This window comes from Rhinopithecus bieti, unplaced genomic scaffold, assembly GCF_001698545.2.
Source record: "Rhinopithecus bieti isolate Rb0 unplaced genomic scaffold, ASM169854v2 scaffold_12928, whole genome shotgun sequence".
Taxonomy (NCBI): domain Eukaryota; kingdom Metazoa; phylum Chordata; class Mammalia; order Primates; family Cercopithecidae; genus Rhinopithecus; species Rhinopithecus bieti.
The window spans coordinates 1,003,598-1,020,177 of NW_016807614.1; the positions used below are offsets into that span (position 1 = coordinate 1,003,598).

The 16,580-nt window shown below is 47.5% G+C and overlaps 1 protein-coding gene across 1 annotated transcript in view; it reads right to left on the minus strand.

Moving 5' to 3' along the window:
- Positions 1-6,142: 6,142 nt before the first annotated feature.
- LOC108536271 (intercellular adhesion molecule 5) overlaps positions 6,143-16,580 on the minus strand; it is a 15,761-nt gene continuing 5,323 nt past the window's right edge. Inside the window, 8 exon segments of the mRNA XM_017882888.1 lie at positions 6,143-6,597; positions 6,794-7,036; positions 8,361-8,630; positions 9,168-9,296; positions 9,299-9,445; positions 9,695-10,015; positions 11,886-12,152; positions 14,126-14,201. Coding sequence (XP_017738377.1) covers positions 6,374-6,597; positions 6,794-7,036; positions 8,361-8,630; positions 9,168-9,296; positions 9,299-9,445; positions 9,695-10,015; positions 11,886-12,152; positions 14,126-14,201 — 1,677 coding nt within the window. The 3' untranslated portion in view covers positions 6,143-6,373.

Consider the following 16,580-nt stretch of genomic DNA (forward strand, 5'->3'; position numbering starts at 1 on the left):
ACTTTCCCAGGTGATTCTAATGTGTCAACAAGGTTGAAAACCACTGTGTTAGGGAATCTGGTCCAGGCAAGAGTAGTTTGAAAACTTTCCCAGGTGATTCTAATGTGTCAACAAGGTTGAAAACCACTGTGTTAGGGACTGCAAAGATGAGACCCATGTGTCCACAGCTGTTGTATTGGTGGAACAGGGAAAAGAAGAACGAGGAGATGAGAGGCCTGGACCAGCTGTGGTGCCACCTGCTCCTAATTCCAACCAGTCATCTCAAAAGTGTTTCTCATGAGCCAGTCACAAAAGACAAATACTGTCTGATACCAGTCATATGAGGTACTCAGAGCAGTCAAATTCATAGAGACAAAAAGTAGGATGGTGGCTGCCAGTGGCTGAGGGAGCTATTTAATGAGCACAGGGTTTCGGCTGTGCAAGATGAAAAGGGTTCTGGACATGGATGGTGGTGATGGTTGCATGACGACGTGAATGTACTTGACATGACTGAATTATATACATAAAATGGTTAAGATGGAAATTTTTATATCTTCTTACAACTAAAAAATGTTAATAGTCTATTTTGTTTTATTTTGAGACAGAGGCTGGAGTGCAGTGGTACGATCTCAGCTCACTGCAACCTCCATCTCCCGGGTTCAAATGATTTTGATGCCTCAGCCTCCTGAGTAGCTGGGATTATAAGCGTGCACCACCACACAGGGCCAAGTTTTGTATTTTTAGTAAAGACAGGGTTTCGCCATGTTGGCCGGGCTGGTCTCAAACTCCTGGCCTCAGGTGATCCAACCGCCTTGGCCTCCCAAAGTGCTGGGATTACAAGCATAAACCACTGCACCTGGCCCTTAATGGTATTTTCTAATGAAAAACTCTTCCTAAAGATAAGATTAGCGAGACTGACACAAGGAAGAGTTCAGTAGGCAGAGCTTGAGTCATCCTTGACCCCTGGGATAATGTTTTCCTGACTCTGTCATTTTTTTGAATTTACCCTAACCTAAAACGACCACTTCTGAATTTCTTCCATGAGCATTGTTGTAATACACGTGGTGGGTTTTGTCCCTTCATACTCAGTTCAGAGCAGAACTTACCCCTTCCCTTTTCCTCTGAATTACAAGGTTTGGGCTTCTAGGCCAAGACAAGCTGACACTTTGCCTGGCTGCTTCTTCAATTCAGAAGGCCCTGGAGTGCTGAGGCACATGATGAGCACCGCTGGGATTAGGGTTACCAACTTGTCCTGGTTTGCAGGAGACTTTCTCAATGTCAACATTGAAAGTCCCACGTTCCTTCCAAGAATCCCTCAGCTCAATGCAAACTCATCTAATAGGACTGGTCACCCTACTAGTAGTCCTAAATCCTAGGGGACCAAACTGGGGGGAAAGTAGGGGAAGGAGCAAGAAAAAAACTAAAAAAATTGGAAAGCTGTGCATGCTGCCTATGACTTTTGATGGCCCTCAAGGTTACCATGGATTTCTGATTCTTGCTTTGAGTTTACTGTGATTATAATGATGTGCTTAATTACCACCAGAATTATCAGTGTAATAATAAAAACCAACAAATGTGAACACATGTCTCCAGTACCATGCTGGTTTATTACAAGTATTATGTCATTTCTTTCTAACTATAATTCTCTAAGGTAAACAATATTATTAACCCTATGATAAGAAGTCCCACTAAAGATATAACTTTTGCTTTCTCAGGTCTAGAGAGAAAGACACCAGAATGTCACCCTGACCATCCTTGAGAGGATAAACGGCCAGGCACGGTGGTTCATGCCTGTAATTTCAGCACTTTGGGAGGCCGAGGCGGAAGAAGGTCAGAAGTTCGAGACCAGCCTGGCCAACATGGTGGCACCCCATCTCTACTAAAAATATAAAACTTAGCCAGGTGTGGTGGTGCACACCTGTATTCCCAGCTACTGAGGCACGAGAATCGCTCCAGCCCAGGAGGCAGAGTTGCACTGAGCTCTGCACTCTCAGGCCACTGCACTCCAGCTGGGTGGCTGAGCAAGGTACTGCCTCAAAAATAATAAAGTAGATTCCCAGCACTTTTGGAGGCCGAGACGGGCGGATCACGAGGTCAGGAGATCGAGACCATCCTGGCTAACACGGTGAAACCCCGTCTCTACTAAAAAATACAAAAAACTAGCCGGGCGAGGTGGTGGGCGCCTGTAGTCCCAGCTACTCAGGAGGCTGAGGCAGGAGAATGGTGTAAACCCGGGAGGCGGAGCGTGCAGTGAGCTGAGATCCAGCCACTGCACTCCAGCCTGGGCGACAGAGCCAGAATCCGTCTCAAAAAAAAAAAGTAGATAAACTTTTGGAGCATTAAAGGCCACTCTTCCTCTGGAGATAATCAAGGTAGCTGCAATTTAAGCATGAGCTGGTTGCTTTAATGTTCAGAAAGAGTATGATCAAAACCATTTGGGGGTGGGGCCTCCTCCTATAGACAATGAAGGCAGCTACCCTCAGAAGCTCTATTATACTGGAAGAGAGATATGAGACCCTTCCTGCTTTAAGAATCAATGAAGCCGGGCGTGGTGGCTCACGCCTGTAATCCCAGCACTTTGGGAGGCCAAGGTGGGCCGATCACCTGAGGTCGGAGTTTGAGACCAGTCTGGCCAACATGATGAAACCCTGTCTCTACTAATGACACAAAAATTAGCCGGGCATGGTGGCACACATCCGTAATCCCAGCTACTCCAGAGGCTGAGGCAGGAAAATTGCTTGAAGCCGGGAGGTGGAAGTTGCAGTGAGCAGAGATCACGTCACTGCACTCCAGACTGGGAGACAGAGCCAGACTCCGTCTCCAGAAAGAAAAAAGAATCAATGAGACGGGGTTGCCTCACTCCTGGTGGTGTGAATCCTTCGGGAAGGAAAGTGAACAGAGGTTCCAAGTCTACAAGGGAAAGAGCCCAGCCTACTCTGAAGAGCTTTGTGGGATGGCTCATCCAAACTACTGAGCTCTAAGAACTGGAACCCTGGAAACCCAAGCAAGACGACACCCACAGCTGGACCAGGCCCCAAAGAAGCAGATCATCCTCTCTCAGAGATCCACAGCAGCTGGGAACCCGGATCTGCAGACCCACTTGGTTTGATGGTACTGTGTGGGACCATCTGTCAACACTGACACCCTGTGGCACTGAGAAGCAAAGGCAGCAGCCGGCTAAGCCTCCAGGCTCTCCCTGCTGGAACTAGAAAGTCCAAATGGCCCCCTTCTTCCCTCCCTTTTTTGTTTTGTTTTGTTTTTGTTTTTTTGAGACAGAGTCTCACTCTGTCGCCCAGGCTGGAGTGCAGTGGCGTGATATCGGCTCACTGTTTTGTTTTTTGTTTGTTTGCTTTTGTGTTTATTTTCTTCAAGATGGGGTCTTGCTCTGTTGCCCATGCTGGAGTGCAATGGCGCCATCTCGGCTCACTGCAACTTCTGCGTCCCGGGTTCAAGTGATTCTCCTGTCTCAGCCTCCCCAGTATCTGGGATTACAGGTGCACACCACGATGTCTGGCTCATTTTTCCCTTCCTTTTTGGATTCGCTGTGCTTCAAGGCACTGAGGCCATGAGGCAGGGTTTGCAGACGCAGGATAACTACAGCCCTGATGCGGCTGATCCTGACACCGAAATGGCTGTGGATCCCCGGATGGGGCGGCTCTATGCTCCTGTCTGTAAACCTGCTTCTTCCCCAAATGCTGCATCCAGGGAAGGTGGATGATTTATCTTAGACTCACAGGATGAGAGAGCAGTAGCTCCACCTAGTGGAAACATCAAGGTTGAAAAGGTCATGTGGGGGGATGATGCTATTCTGCAAAGTCAAGATATTTCATGTCCCTCCAGGAAGCCTTCCTTGATCCGAGTTATGCTTTCTCTTAACAATCTGTCTTCCCAGTCATAGGAGTTCATGCACAAATGTAATCTCCTAATTGTTTGTCTAAATAGCTTTCCTAATAAACTTGTGGAAGCCAGGGACAATGTTTTGTTCACTGCTGTATCCTCACTGCCTTGTATGTGATGAAACCAAAGGGTTATTTTTACACTTAATCTATAACACCAGACTCAGAGGAGGTCTGGGAAGAATGCGAAAACGATTTCCCTCTGCTGTCTGATGCCACCATTTTTTCTAGCTAGTATCTGCAATTTGGAAGGCTACGTACCTCTATCTGGAAATCTGAACTTTAGTTTTTGTTTCCTTTGTTTTGTTTTTGAGACAGGACCTGGCTCAGTCGCCCAGGCTGGAGTGCAGTGCATGATCTCAACTCACTGCGACCCTCCACCTCCTGCGCTCAAGTGATCCTCCCACCTCAGACTCTCAAGTAGCTGGGACTACAGGCACGTGCCACTATACATGGCTAAGTTATATGCCACTATACATAGCTAAGTTAGTATTTTTTGTAGAAATGGGGTTTCGCCATGTTGCCCCAGCTATTTGCAAACTCCGGGGCTCAAGTGATTCGCCCACCTCAGCCTCCCAAAGTCCTGGGATTACAGGCTTGAGCCACCGCCCCGGGCCTGAATTTTAGCTTTGAAAGCAGGTCAAATAGGCTGCTGCCCTGTGCTAATGCATCCCCTGCCCTGGGTTGGTTGTCTATGCTATCAACACGGTGTTTTTTTCCTTAGAAATTGCACTTAAAGTTATAAAATGCAGCCGGAAGCTGTAATCCCAGCACTTTAGGAGGCCAAGGTGGGTAGATCACAAGGTCAGGATTTCAAGACCAGCCTGGCCAAGATGGTGAAACCTGTCTCTACTAAAAACACAAAAAATTAGCTGGGCATGGTGGTGGGCACCTGTAATCCCAGCTACTTGGGAGGCTGAGGCAGAGAATTGCCTGACCCGGGAGATGGAGGTTGAAGTGTACCGAAATCACTCCACTGCACTCCAGCATGGGCAACCATCTAAAAAAAAAAAAAAAAAGTTATAAAATGCAACTATTTGACATAATAAGAGCTTTTAGCAATGACACAGAAGGGAAGGAAAATGCATTTGGATATCATAAAATCACTTTTATTTTTACCATAGCAACATTTCAGTGAATATTTCTTGACTGATTTGGGAGAAAAGATCTGGTTTTATGATTCCTCATGCCTTCTCTGAGGGTGAATATACTGTTTCCCAAGGACAGGGAGAGAAGCTGAATCATAAAATCATATGAACATTTTCACAAGAGGATTCCTCTTGAAGTTTCAAGGAAATTGTTTGCAGACAGAGGAAAACATCCACTTATTGATGAAAAGGGAGAGTAAACATTGGAACTCTAACCTAGACGCCCATACGGGTAAACAAAAGAAAACTGGCAAATGCGAACTCACAGTTTATCTCTCTGTGTAAAGGAATTAAGAGATGTTTGGAGTGCTTAACCTATGAGGCCAATTCCGTGGAAGAACTCTACCTTCTATTTCACAGACAGAACACTGGGCTAGATAGGATGTTTGCCTGGCCTGAAGTGGAATTTCTTACCATCTGTATACTCCCCCAAGACCCACAACAGATGGTTACTGAGTTGAAGCTTGTCACTGATCCTTAATGATGTCAACAAGCTCAGCTCTGGGAGCTGGCACTCCAGAAGCCCAGGTCAGGGGAGCAAGGGAAAAGGAGATGGGAACAGAGCTCTGACTCCTAGCCCCGTATTTGATACTTACTCCCTTCGAAGTCCTGTCCTTGTACTACAAATTGAGTTCCCAGTTAGTAACCAGAAAACCATGAAATATGAGTTGCATTTCTAAGATGTGCCTGAATTTAGTATGATGTTTAAGAGAAAAGGGCAGTGGGAAGCATGAGGAAAGGGCAGAATCTTTTTTTTTTGGATCTAAGAGTGGAATGATGATGCAACTGGCAAGGCACAAGAGGCTTTCTTACAAATCAAACATTGAGACTGAGATTCCTGATGACTCGAGTGAGCTCAAAAGAGAAAGGTGGCTGGGCGCGGTGGCTCACACCTGCAATCCCAGCACTTTGGGAGGCTGAGGTGGGCAGAGCACTTGAGGTCAGGAGTTTGAGACCAGCCTGGCCAACATGGTGAAATCCCATCTCTACTAAAAATACAAAAATTAGACAGGTGTGGTGGTGTGCACCTGTAATCCCAGCTCCTGGGGAGGCTGAGGCAGGAGAATCACCTGAACCCGGGAGGCTGAAGTTGCAGTGAGCCAAGATCGCATCAGTGCACTCCGGCCTAGGTGACAAAACAAGACTCCATCTCAAAAAAAAAAAAAGAGAAAGAGAGAGAGAGAAAGGTGAGTTTGTGGACATACTGGACACACAGGACATGGGACATGGGGGCCTGAAACACTGTTTTACAGACAGAAGAACACAAAGGGTAATGCAGCCTACCATTCTGTTACTTCCTTTCTCCTCTATCCCCTCTTCCCTCCCTGGGAAACCACAGTAGCAAAAGTCTCATTCAATCAAATAGCTGTCAATTATACGAGTTGCACTTTTCTCTTCCTCAACAGCAAACTGGCTTTCCTCCTTTTTGTCCTCCTCTTTCTGCCTATAGAGCAATTTCCTCCTGTCCACTTTGCAGGGCCGATAGCTCAGATACAGTGCTATGGTGATGACACCCACTCCAAGGGCAATGGTAATAACGACAAAGAGGGCAGAGCTGATTCCTTCATCCAGTCCTGTCCAAGCACAGAAGGCAGAGTTAGGAAAGTCTGATAGTATGAGGATCACCCACTGCAGCCCTCCAAGCCCACTTCTGAGTCTCATTCTTCCCAACCTAGTAGAATCTTTCTTATTTTCATCCTTGGATAAGAATCCCAAACCCCTAAGGGGTTTCCCATCTCCTGGGCCTGGCAGCAGGGCAGCAAAGGTTACCTTGAACAATGACAGCAATGTCTTTGCTGGCAGAGCCCAGCTGGTTACTGGCTGTGCAGCAGTAGGTTCCAGTGTGGTTCTGGGTTGCCTTCTGTGGCACTTCAAGGTCAAAGACCACCCCATTCCAGGTACACACCAAGGCTGGAGCTGGGTTTCCCTTTGGGATGCAGGCAAGCGTGTGTTCCATCCCTTCCAGCCAGGTCTGTTTGCCAGGGCAACTGGATTCCTCTAGCCGTGGCTTGTCTGCAAAAACAGAGTTTCCCAAAGACCTGAGTTGAGTGCACCACACTCCCTCCCTACCTTCACACCCTGCTCCCTCTCCTCACCCAAATGCGGTCCCCTCCACCCAACAGCTTTCCTTACCAAGGGAGCACTATCAGCTCCCTACTTTGAGGCAACTCTTCTTTCCCATCTTCCCCATGGGCAGGGAGTCCCAGATGAAACTTAGGGTGTTTTGGTTTGTTTGTTTGTTTTGAGACGGAGTCTGGCTCTCTCGCCAAGCTGGAGTGTGTGCAGTGGTGTGATCTCGGCTCACTGTAACCTCCACCTCCTGGGTTCAAGCGATTCTCCTGCCTCAGTCTCCCGAGTAGCTGGGACTACAAGCAGTGCCCCCACGCCCAGCTAATTTTTGTATTTTTAGTAGAGACGGGGTTTCACCATGTTGGCCAGGATGGTCTCTAACTCTTGACCTCGTGATCCACCAGCCTTGGCCTTCCAAAGTGTTGGGATTACAGGCGTGAGCCACCATGCCCAGCCAAAACCTAGGGTGTTTTTATAGATTCAGACTAAATGATAACCCTGCTGTGTCCGTGGTGGCCCTGGGGCCCCTGCTTCCCATCTTTGCTTCTCAGTGGGTAAGGAGCTAGGTAGTGGTGAACTCAAGAGATGAGGATTTTTCTACTTTTCTCTCTTTTTTTTTTTTGAGACGAAGTCTCGCTTTGTCACCCAGGCTACAGTGCAGTGGCGTGATCTCGGCTTACTACAACCTCCGCCTCCCGGGGTTCAAGCGATTCTCCTGCCTCAGCCTCCTGAGTAGCTGGAATTACAGGTGCCCACGACCACACCCGGCTAATATTTGTATTTTTCATAGAGATGGGGTTTCACCATGTTGGTCAGGCTGGTCTGGAACTCCTGACCTCTAGCCATCCACCCACCTCAGCCTCCCAAAGTGCTGGGATTACAGGCATGAGCCACTGCACCCGGCCTATTTTCTCTACTCTTCAAAATAGAAATTTGTAGATTAATTTTTGGATATTTCCCTTTTCAGCATAAACTCCCACTATCACTTCCTTTGTTCTCCTCGGCCATTGCCCTCAACTAATGTTGCCTGATCACTTTAACCCCTTTCCTTTATGTTCCCAATTTCCCCTCATCTGGTTCCCCACTCACTCTCCCAGGAGTAAGGTAAGCTTGGAGCTCTTTCCTTTTATTCTCTCCTTTGATTTTTTTTTTTTTTAATGAGAAAATGTGGCAACTCTAATAATGAAGCACTGCTGGCCAAGAAGCTCTCTAGAAATGGGAAAATAATAATCCTTATTTTGACAAGAAAGATCAGGCCCCTACTCACATAGGACATGGAGCTGGATCACAGTGGTTTTCATCAACCACTGACCCTGCACCTCCAAAGAGGCCTCGCAGGAGAAATTTCGGCCATCATCTTCCTCCCTGGTAGTAAGTAGAAGCCAGGCAGGCTCCCCAGGGGCAGGGAGGTCTGGGGCTCCCTGAAGCCGAAGAGTAGGGCTGGGTGATGTTAATACATGCCCTGAGCAGGTCACATTAATGTCGGTCCCTGCCAATGGGTATGATTCTTTTAGCTCCAGGATTGGCGGAGGGAAGCCTGTAAGGAAAGGAAAAGGAGAACCAGACACATTTCTCAAAACTAGCAGACACTTCTGCACTCTTGCTGCTGGCAAAAGCCCTTGGGAAGGCAGACAACAGGGGAAAGACTTTGGATACCATTGCTTCTTCTGTAAAAGCTGAAGGAAAGAATGAGGTGGTTTGGGGATCCAAGAGCTTCCCTTATGCATGCACACATTTAGTTATGCTTCACTGCAAGGACTGCAAGATGTCTTTTCATCTTACAGCTTTCCTCCTCACCTCAAATAAATGTTCCTAAGAAGTAGTTTAGGGCATCCAAAATCACTCTGTAAGCAGGATAGCCTAAGGAAACTGGGGACGAAGGCTGGAAAGAACTACTGTAGCAATACATGTCCCCAATCTGCCTGCATTTACCAGAGAAAGATGAATACTCATACTCACTTCAGAGAGTACCCAGCAAAGGGCAGCAGGAATATCTATAGCCAAATCACCAACCCATTACTGTGTTTTCAGTTGCAGAGAACCCGTATGAAAAAGGAAGAGCCAGGTCACTTACTGTAGCTATGCACTAGCTTTCTTGTTTTCTGTTCCATTGGACCCAGAGATGCAAGGCAAGACAGTTCCTGATCACCAGCCTCCATGGCCTGAAAGGTAGCATTGGCCCATGCTGTGTCTCCCTCCCAGGAAAGAAGGAGCTCAGCTCTTGGTCTTCCAGGAACATGTGGAATATAACTTCTTTGGCTGGAAACACCCTAGCCACCTCGCAGCTCACAGTCTCCGCCATCCCAACCTCCAAAAGGGAAGAGACCCAGATATGGGGAGTCTGAGAGAATTCTGCCAAAAAAATGAGGACAAGAAGAGAAAGGAGAAAAGTCATGAGAAATCATACATCATGCAGGACCCTTCAAGGTAGGAAGGGAGTGGGGTTAAAATGTCTCTCTTCCCCAGGGTGAGCTTAAAGCCCAAGCAAAGGTGGAGCTCAGTTACTCTCACACGCTCACCCTAAACCCCATGAGAACTTAGTCCCAAAGGCCAAGGCAAGACGAGCCCCAGGATTCCTCCTGCACTTGAGTTCTAACTCACCAAAGATCCGGAGTATTTTGATGGGTGAGCTGCCTTGAAAGAGCCTCCCACCTTGCAAACTCAAATCCAATTCTGCAAGGCAGGAAAAATTGCACCTGTCATTCTCCCTTTGGGCTCTGACACTGAGGATGACCTCAGCTCTTTGGGAGGCCACAGCCAAGCTCATAAAGTTCTTTCTATGCAGTTCTTGGTTACCCTGGAGAAGGGCAAGGGTGAGGCTCTCCAAGGGTGCTACACTGGGCACATGACACTTCACTGTGAAGGCTTCATCCATGGCCACCCAGGCAGGCTGCAGCTCCAGGATCACTTGCTCTGGTGGCTCTTTAAGACAAAAAAGCAGGGCTTGATGAGCATGCCATCCTCCTCTCCAGAAAGAAACGGCATAGGACAGGAAGATGAAGTGCTACAAATCACAGAAGGTGACTGCCACCTTAAACCAACTGATCAGCAATATCAGAATGTCAGCTTTCTGCCATCCCTGCCCTAGATGGGGCGAGTTAGTCTTCTGGCTCTTGTTCTTCCCATCAAAAGTGGCTAAGGCCATAGCCAAGAAGAGTGACTGCTGAGGGAGGGTCACTTGTTTTGACTGTTGCTGCCATTCTGGAAAGCACTGATCTCTTACCAGAGGGGCTTCAGAGGCAAGAGCAGCTTCCGGGGGCTCCTTAGCATCACACAAAATCTATACTCTAGCAGGCCAGGTGTGGTGGCTCACACCTGTAATCCCAGCACTTTGGGAGGCCAAGACGAGCGGATCACTTGAGGTCAGGAGTTCCAGACCAGCCTGGCCAAGATGGTGAAACCGTCTCTACTAAAAGTACAAAAATTAGCCAGGCGTGGTGGCAGGTGCCTGTAATCCCAGCTACTCAGGAGGCTGAGGCAGAGAATTGCTTGAACCCGGGAGGCAGAGGTTGCAGTGAGCCAAGATTGCGCTACTGCACTCCAGCCGGGGCAACAGAGCAAGACTCCATCTCAAAACAAACAAACCAAACTATAGTTAACCAAGTTCTGACCCCACAGAGACCATACTTGCTTTCATGGCCATATCTTTGCCCATGTTATTTGCCCACCTGAAAGGTCTTCCTTACCTGTCCCCTTCAATTCAAACCCTAACCATCCCGGGGGAGGGCAGTCAGGAGCCTCCTCCACCATGGAGCCTTCTCAGGCTGCCCCAGTTCACAAAGACCCTTCTCTCTCCAATCTCTGTTTATTCCAATAGCTTGTAGCAAACAATTCAGCATTAATTTTATACTTTTTTTTAAGAGATGGGATCCCACTCTGTTGCCCAGGCTGGAGTGCCGTGGTGTGATCATAGATCATTGCAGGCTTGAACTTCTAGGCTCCAAGGATCCTTCCACCTTAGCCTCCGAAGTAGCTGGGACTACAGGTGCACACCACTATGCCTGGTTAACTTTGAAAACTTTTTTTGTAGAGACAGAGGTCTCACTATGTTTCCCAAGCTGGTCTCAAACACCTGGCCTCAAGTGATCCTCCTGCCTTGGCCTCCCAAAGTGCTGGGATTAAAGCACGAGCTACTGTGCCCAGCCTAATCTTATACTTTTTGGTAATTTAACCATAAACATTATTAGCATATGTTTCCTGTATTGAAGATATTTTCAAGCACAGATGTCTGGATGCTCTCTATGGTCTGCTCCTAATTTAAAACTCAGAAGAAAGCCTACATCAAAGGGAAGTAGAAGTGGGCCAGGCTCACTTCTACTTGCTGAACTTGAGGTGGCTCACGCCTGTAATCCCAGGACGTTGGGAGGCTGAGGCAGATAGATCACTAGAGGTCAGGAGTTCAAGACCAGCCTGGCTAACATGGTGAAACCCGTCTCTACTAAAAAAATACAAAAATTAGCCAGGCATGGTGGCGGGTGCTTGTAGTCCCAGCTACTGGGGAGGCTGAGGCAGGAGAATTGCTTGAATCCATGAGGTGGAGGCTGCAGTAAGCTGGGATCACACCACTGCACTCCAGTCTGAGCGATAGAGCAAGATTCCGTCTCAAAAATAATAAGAATAATAAAGGTGATTGGATCTAGAATCCCTACAGTATGACAGAAATCTTTATTAAGGGCCTTAATTATCTCCCCTAATTAGAAACATTTGTCCCGTCCTTCCCTAAATAAAACATGTTCGTGTTTCCCCATCCCTCCTTTCCGTCCCCCTGCCCCCAGCCCTCAGCCCCACTCACGATACACAGTGATGCCAAGGCTTGTGTCCTTTTGAATCCCTGCACAAGAGAAGAAGCACTGCAGGATGGAATTCTCTGTGACATTCTCCAGAAGAAACTCTTTCCACTGAGGCCCTTTGCCCACCTGAGTTTTCTTTAAGAAGGTCTCAATTCCACTGGGTCCTGGGTCTGCGCAAGTAGTGCTGCAGTTGACCACTAGGGACTGTCCAAACTCCACCAGGGCCTGATTTGGCCAAACAGAAACCTCAAATGACTCTTCCGCGACCCCTGAAATATGAACCACATATGCCAATGACTCTGGTGAGGACCACGAGACCCAAACAAAATACAGAACCTATTCTATCTAGTTCTAGGTTAGAGAACAGGAAATCTGCCCTGAACAAAAAGGTTCAGAGGACCAGACAGGACAAAAGACCTGTAATTGGCCAGGCGCGGTGGCTCACACCTGTAATCCCAGCAGTTTGGGAGGCCAAGGTGGGCGGATGACCTGAGGTCAGAAGTTCGAGACCAGCCTGACTAACATGGAGAAACCCCATCTCTATTAATAACACAAAATTAGCCGGGCGTGGTGATATGTGCCTGTAATCCCAGCTACTCGGGAGGCTGAGGCAGGAGAATTGCTTGAACCCGGGAGGCAGAGGTTGCAATGAGCTGAGATTGTGCCATTGCACTCCAGCCTGGGCAACAAGAGCGAAACTCCACCTCAAAAACAAAAACAAACAAACAAACAAAAAAACCTGTAATTAACAAGTTAGCTCTGATTCCTCCACTATTCCCTCCACCTATCTACTTTCTTGAGAACTTGAATTCTCTATTAGTATCACCATGGAAATTACAGAGTTGTTAAAAAAATTATGCCCAGGAAACCAACATCTTCCTAAACTTTCAGAATTCTCGAAAGCGTCCCAGGATAGGCCGCTGCGGACCCTCACAGGATTCGAACTTCATTACTTATCCCTCAAAGCAGTGTCTCCCTCAAATTATGGCTAAGGATTCCCTTTGCCAGAATCACCCTGAATGCTTATAAACTGCAGATTCCAACTCCATCTCAGAGTGCACGGTTTCAAACCTGTGAAGGTGGGACCTGAAAATACGCTAGGGTATAAAACAAGCCTCCCGGGGACCCTTATGCACACCAAATTCTCAGACCCATTGGTCTGCAGGCAACTCCCGGGTCACTCATTTCCCATGCCTTTTCTTTATGCCTCTTCTCAGAGTGAGACCATTCCGTTTTGATTTGGTGCTGAGAGAATGGATGTTTTGGATGCCTACAAATTTTGTCTGTTCTAGAAATCTTCTCTGATGCAGTGGGAGATGTCAGATACATTTTTTATTTTATTTTATTTTATTTTTGAGACAGAGTTTCACTCTTTTTGCCCAGGCTGGAGTGCAATGGCGCGATCTCAGCTCACTGCAACCTCCGCCTCCCATGTTCAAGCGATTCTCCTGCCTCAGCCTCCCAAGTAGCTGGGATTACAGGCACGAGCCACCGCGCCCAGCTAATTTTGTATTTTTAGTAGAGACGGGGTTTCACCATGTTGGCCAGGCTGGTCTCCTGACCTCGGGTGATCCGCCAGCCTCAGCCTCCCAAAGTGCTGGGATTACAGGCCTGAGCCACCGTGCCCGGCCAAGACACCGAGCCTGGCCTCAGATGGATTTTAGATGCCTGATGTAAGTAAAGGGCACAGAGACTTCAGGAAGTCCTGAAGGCTTCTCTACAGGTCCCTTTTAGTTAGTCCATGTCTACCATCTACTTCACCTCCCAATACCAGTCCCCTCTGGGAATACACAGCTCTTGTAGCAGTGTTACCTGCTAAGGCCCCTGTTCCTTTCCTGTCATCAGGAGAACTCACTTTTTGTACCTGAGCTATGGGTCCTGCCCTACCAAGAGCCTATTGTAGTTCATCATGACACAAATGGTGGCAATAAAGAAGTAAAAACATTCTCAAGAGGAGAAATACAGGGCAGTCCTGGGGCAGTAGGGAACCAAGCAGAGAAGGCATGTTTCCTAGGGAGAGTGCTCTCTGATAGTCTATTAACTTGGGTTATCCCAGTTATAAGCCAGAGACCCTAAGGATTCTGTATCCTAGTGATCCAAGAGATAGGAATATTTCCCCCGGGTCCAGATGAACGAACACTGAAGTGTCACCCCACTCAGGACTCCCCACCCGCTTCCTCACTGACCAGCTACCTGTGTCCTGGCACATACTGGTTTAAAATGCTTTCCCAAATAGCCTCACCTGGGCAAAGGATCAAGGCCAGCAGGGCCCAGACACCAAACAGAAGCATTTTCATCCTGATGAGAAGGGCCAAAGGCTGGAGAGAAAAAGACAGCAATGCTGGAGAAAGTGACCAAAAATACATATATAAGGAAAATTATTTCTTTGATATTAAAAGTCAGTCCGTTTCCTGAAATCTCACTAGTCTAGAAAAATTACAGCAAAAACATCAGCAGTGAAGGTGTACTAAAAGAATGTCTTGGGCTTGGCGTGGTGGCTCACGCCTGTAATCCCAACACTTTGGGAGGCTGAGGTGGGAAGATCATGAGGTTAGGAGATCGAGATCATCCTGGCTAACACAGTGAAACCCTGTCTCTACTAAAAATACAAAAAATTAGCCCGGTATGTTGGCGGGAGCCTGTAGTCCCAGCTACTCGGGAGGCTGAGGCAGGAGAATGGCATGAACCCAGGAGGCGGAGCTTGCAGTGAGCTGAGGTTGTGTCACTGCACTCCAGCTTGGGCGACAGAGTGAGATTCCATCTCAAAAAAAAAAAAAAAAAACAATGTCCTATATTATATCTATTTATTTCAGTTTGGCTTATGTGCATAGCAAAAACACGGGGGAAAATATGAAAAAAGATGAGGCAATATTATCAAGACTCCTGTGTAAGTTGTATTCTACTTACCTTTTTACTAGTTTGCCTCCATCTATTAGACTGAGTCAATAGAAGGGTGCTGGCATGAAAACATGAAAAACTGAGTTTAGGCTGGGCACGGTGGCTTACACCTATAATCCCAACACTTTGAGAGGCCGAGGCGGGTGGATCACCTGAGGTCAGGAGTTTCAGACCAGCCTGGCCAACATGGAGAAATCCGTCTCTACTAAAAAAATACAAGGCCGGGCGCGGTGGCTCAAGCCTGTAATCCCAGCACTTTGGGAGGCCGAGACGGGCGGATCATGAGGTCAGGAGATTGAGACCATCCTGGCTAATACGGTGAAACCCCGCCTCTACTAAAAAAATACAAAAAACTAGCCGGGCGACGAGGCGGGCGCCTGTAGTCCCAGCTATTCGGGAGGCTGAGACAGGAGAATGGCGTGAACCCGGGAGGCGGAGCTTGCAGTGAGCTGAGAGCCGGCCACTGCAATCCAGCCTGGGCGGCAGAGCAAGACTCCGTCTCAAAAAAAAAAAAAAAAAATACAAAATTAGTTGGGCGTGGTGGCAAGTGCCTATAATCCTAGCTACTCAGGAGGCTGAGGCAGGAGAATCGCTTGAATCCACGAGGCAGAGGTTGCGGTGAGCCGAGATCATGCCACTGCACTCCAGCCTGGGTGACAGAGCAAGCCTCCTTCTCAAAAAAAAAAAAACAAAAACTCATTCAAGCTAATTTCTTCTAAGAAAGGCTTCTTGACTAGCCTTACCGCACTTCACAGTCCCTTATTTGTTATACATGATCTCTATCTCACTTTATGCCAAACAAGATTTCTGAAGTTGCAAAGTGATCTAATGTTCACTTTGGTGAATTATTTCAGTGATGTAATCATCACTATACTAGAAATTCCTTGAGGATAAGAGGTTGTAATGTACTTATCTTGTATCTTCAGCACCTAGCACAGAGCCTATGATATTGTGGACTACAATGAAGGACTACTCTCCAATTTTGTATTGAATTTTCATACAGTGGGTTTGGAACAGGTCTAACTCCACTTCTATGATGGCCTGAAGGAGTTTTTTCTGCTTTTTTTTTTTTTAATACAGGGATAACAGGTTTATGAAAATGTATACTCCCAAGTGAAGGTTACCCTTCAAAATAACCACTTTGGAATGCTATCATCTTATTCCAGTGATGACAAAATTATTCAAAATTTTTTTTGAAATTATTTATTTATATATTGAGACAGGGTCTTGCTTTGTTGCCCAGGCTGAAGTGCAGTGGTGTGATCACAGCTCGCTGCAGCCTCAAATTTCTGGGCTCAAGCAATCCTCCCACCTCAGTCTCTTGAGTACCAGGGACTACAGGCACATACCACCACACCCAGACGATTTTTTTATTAACTGTTTTTGTAGAGCCAGGGGTCTCACTATGTCGCCCAGGCTAATCCTGAACTCCTGGCCTCCAGTGATCCTCATACCTAAGCCTCCCAAGGTGCTGGGATTACAGGCATAAGCCACCATGCCCAGCCTGAAAGTAATTTAGAACTGGCTTTTAAGCCATATAAGAAAAATCAAGGGCCAGGCGCGGTGGCTCAAGCCTGTAATCCCAGTACTTTGGGAGGCCGAGACGGGCAGACACGGTGAAACCCTGTCTCTACTAAAAAAATACAAAAAATTAGCTGGGCGAGGTGGTGGGCGCCTGTAGTCCCAGCTACTCGGGAGGCTGAGGCAGGAGAATGGCGTGAACCCGGGAGGAGGAGCTTGCAGTGAGCTGAGATCCGGCCACTGCACTCCAGCCTGGGCGACAGAGCGAGACTCTGTCT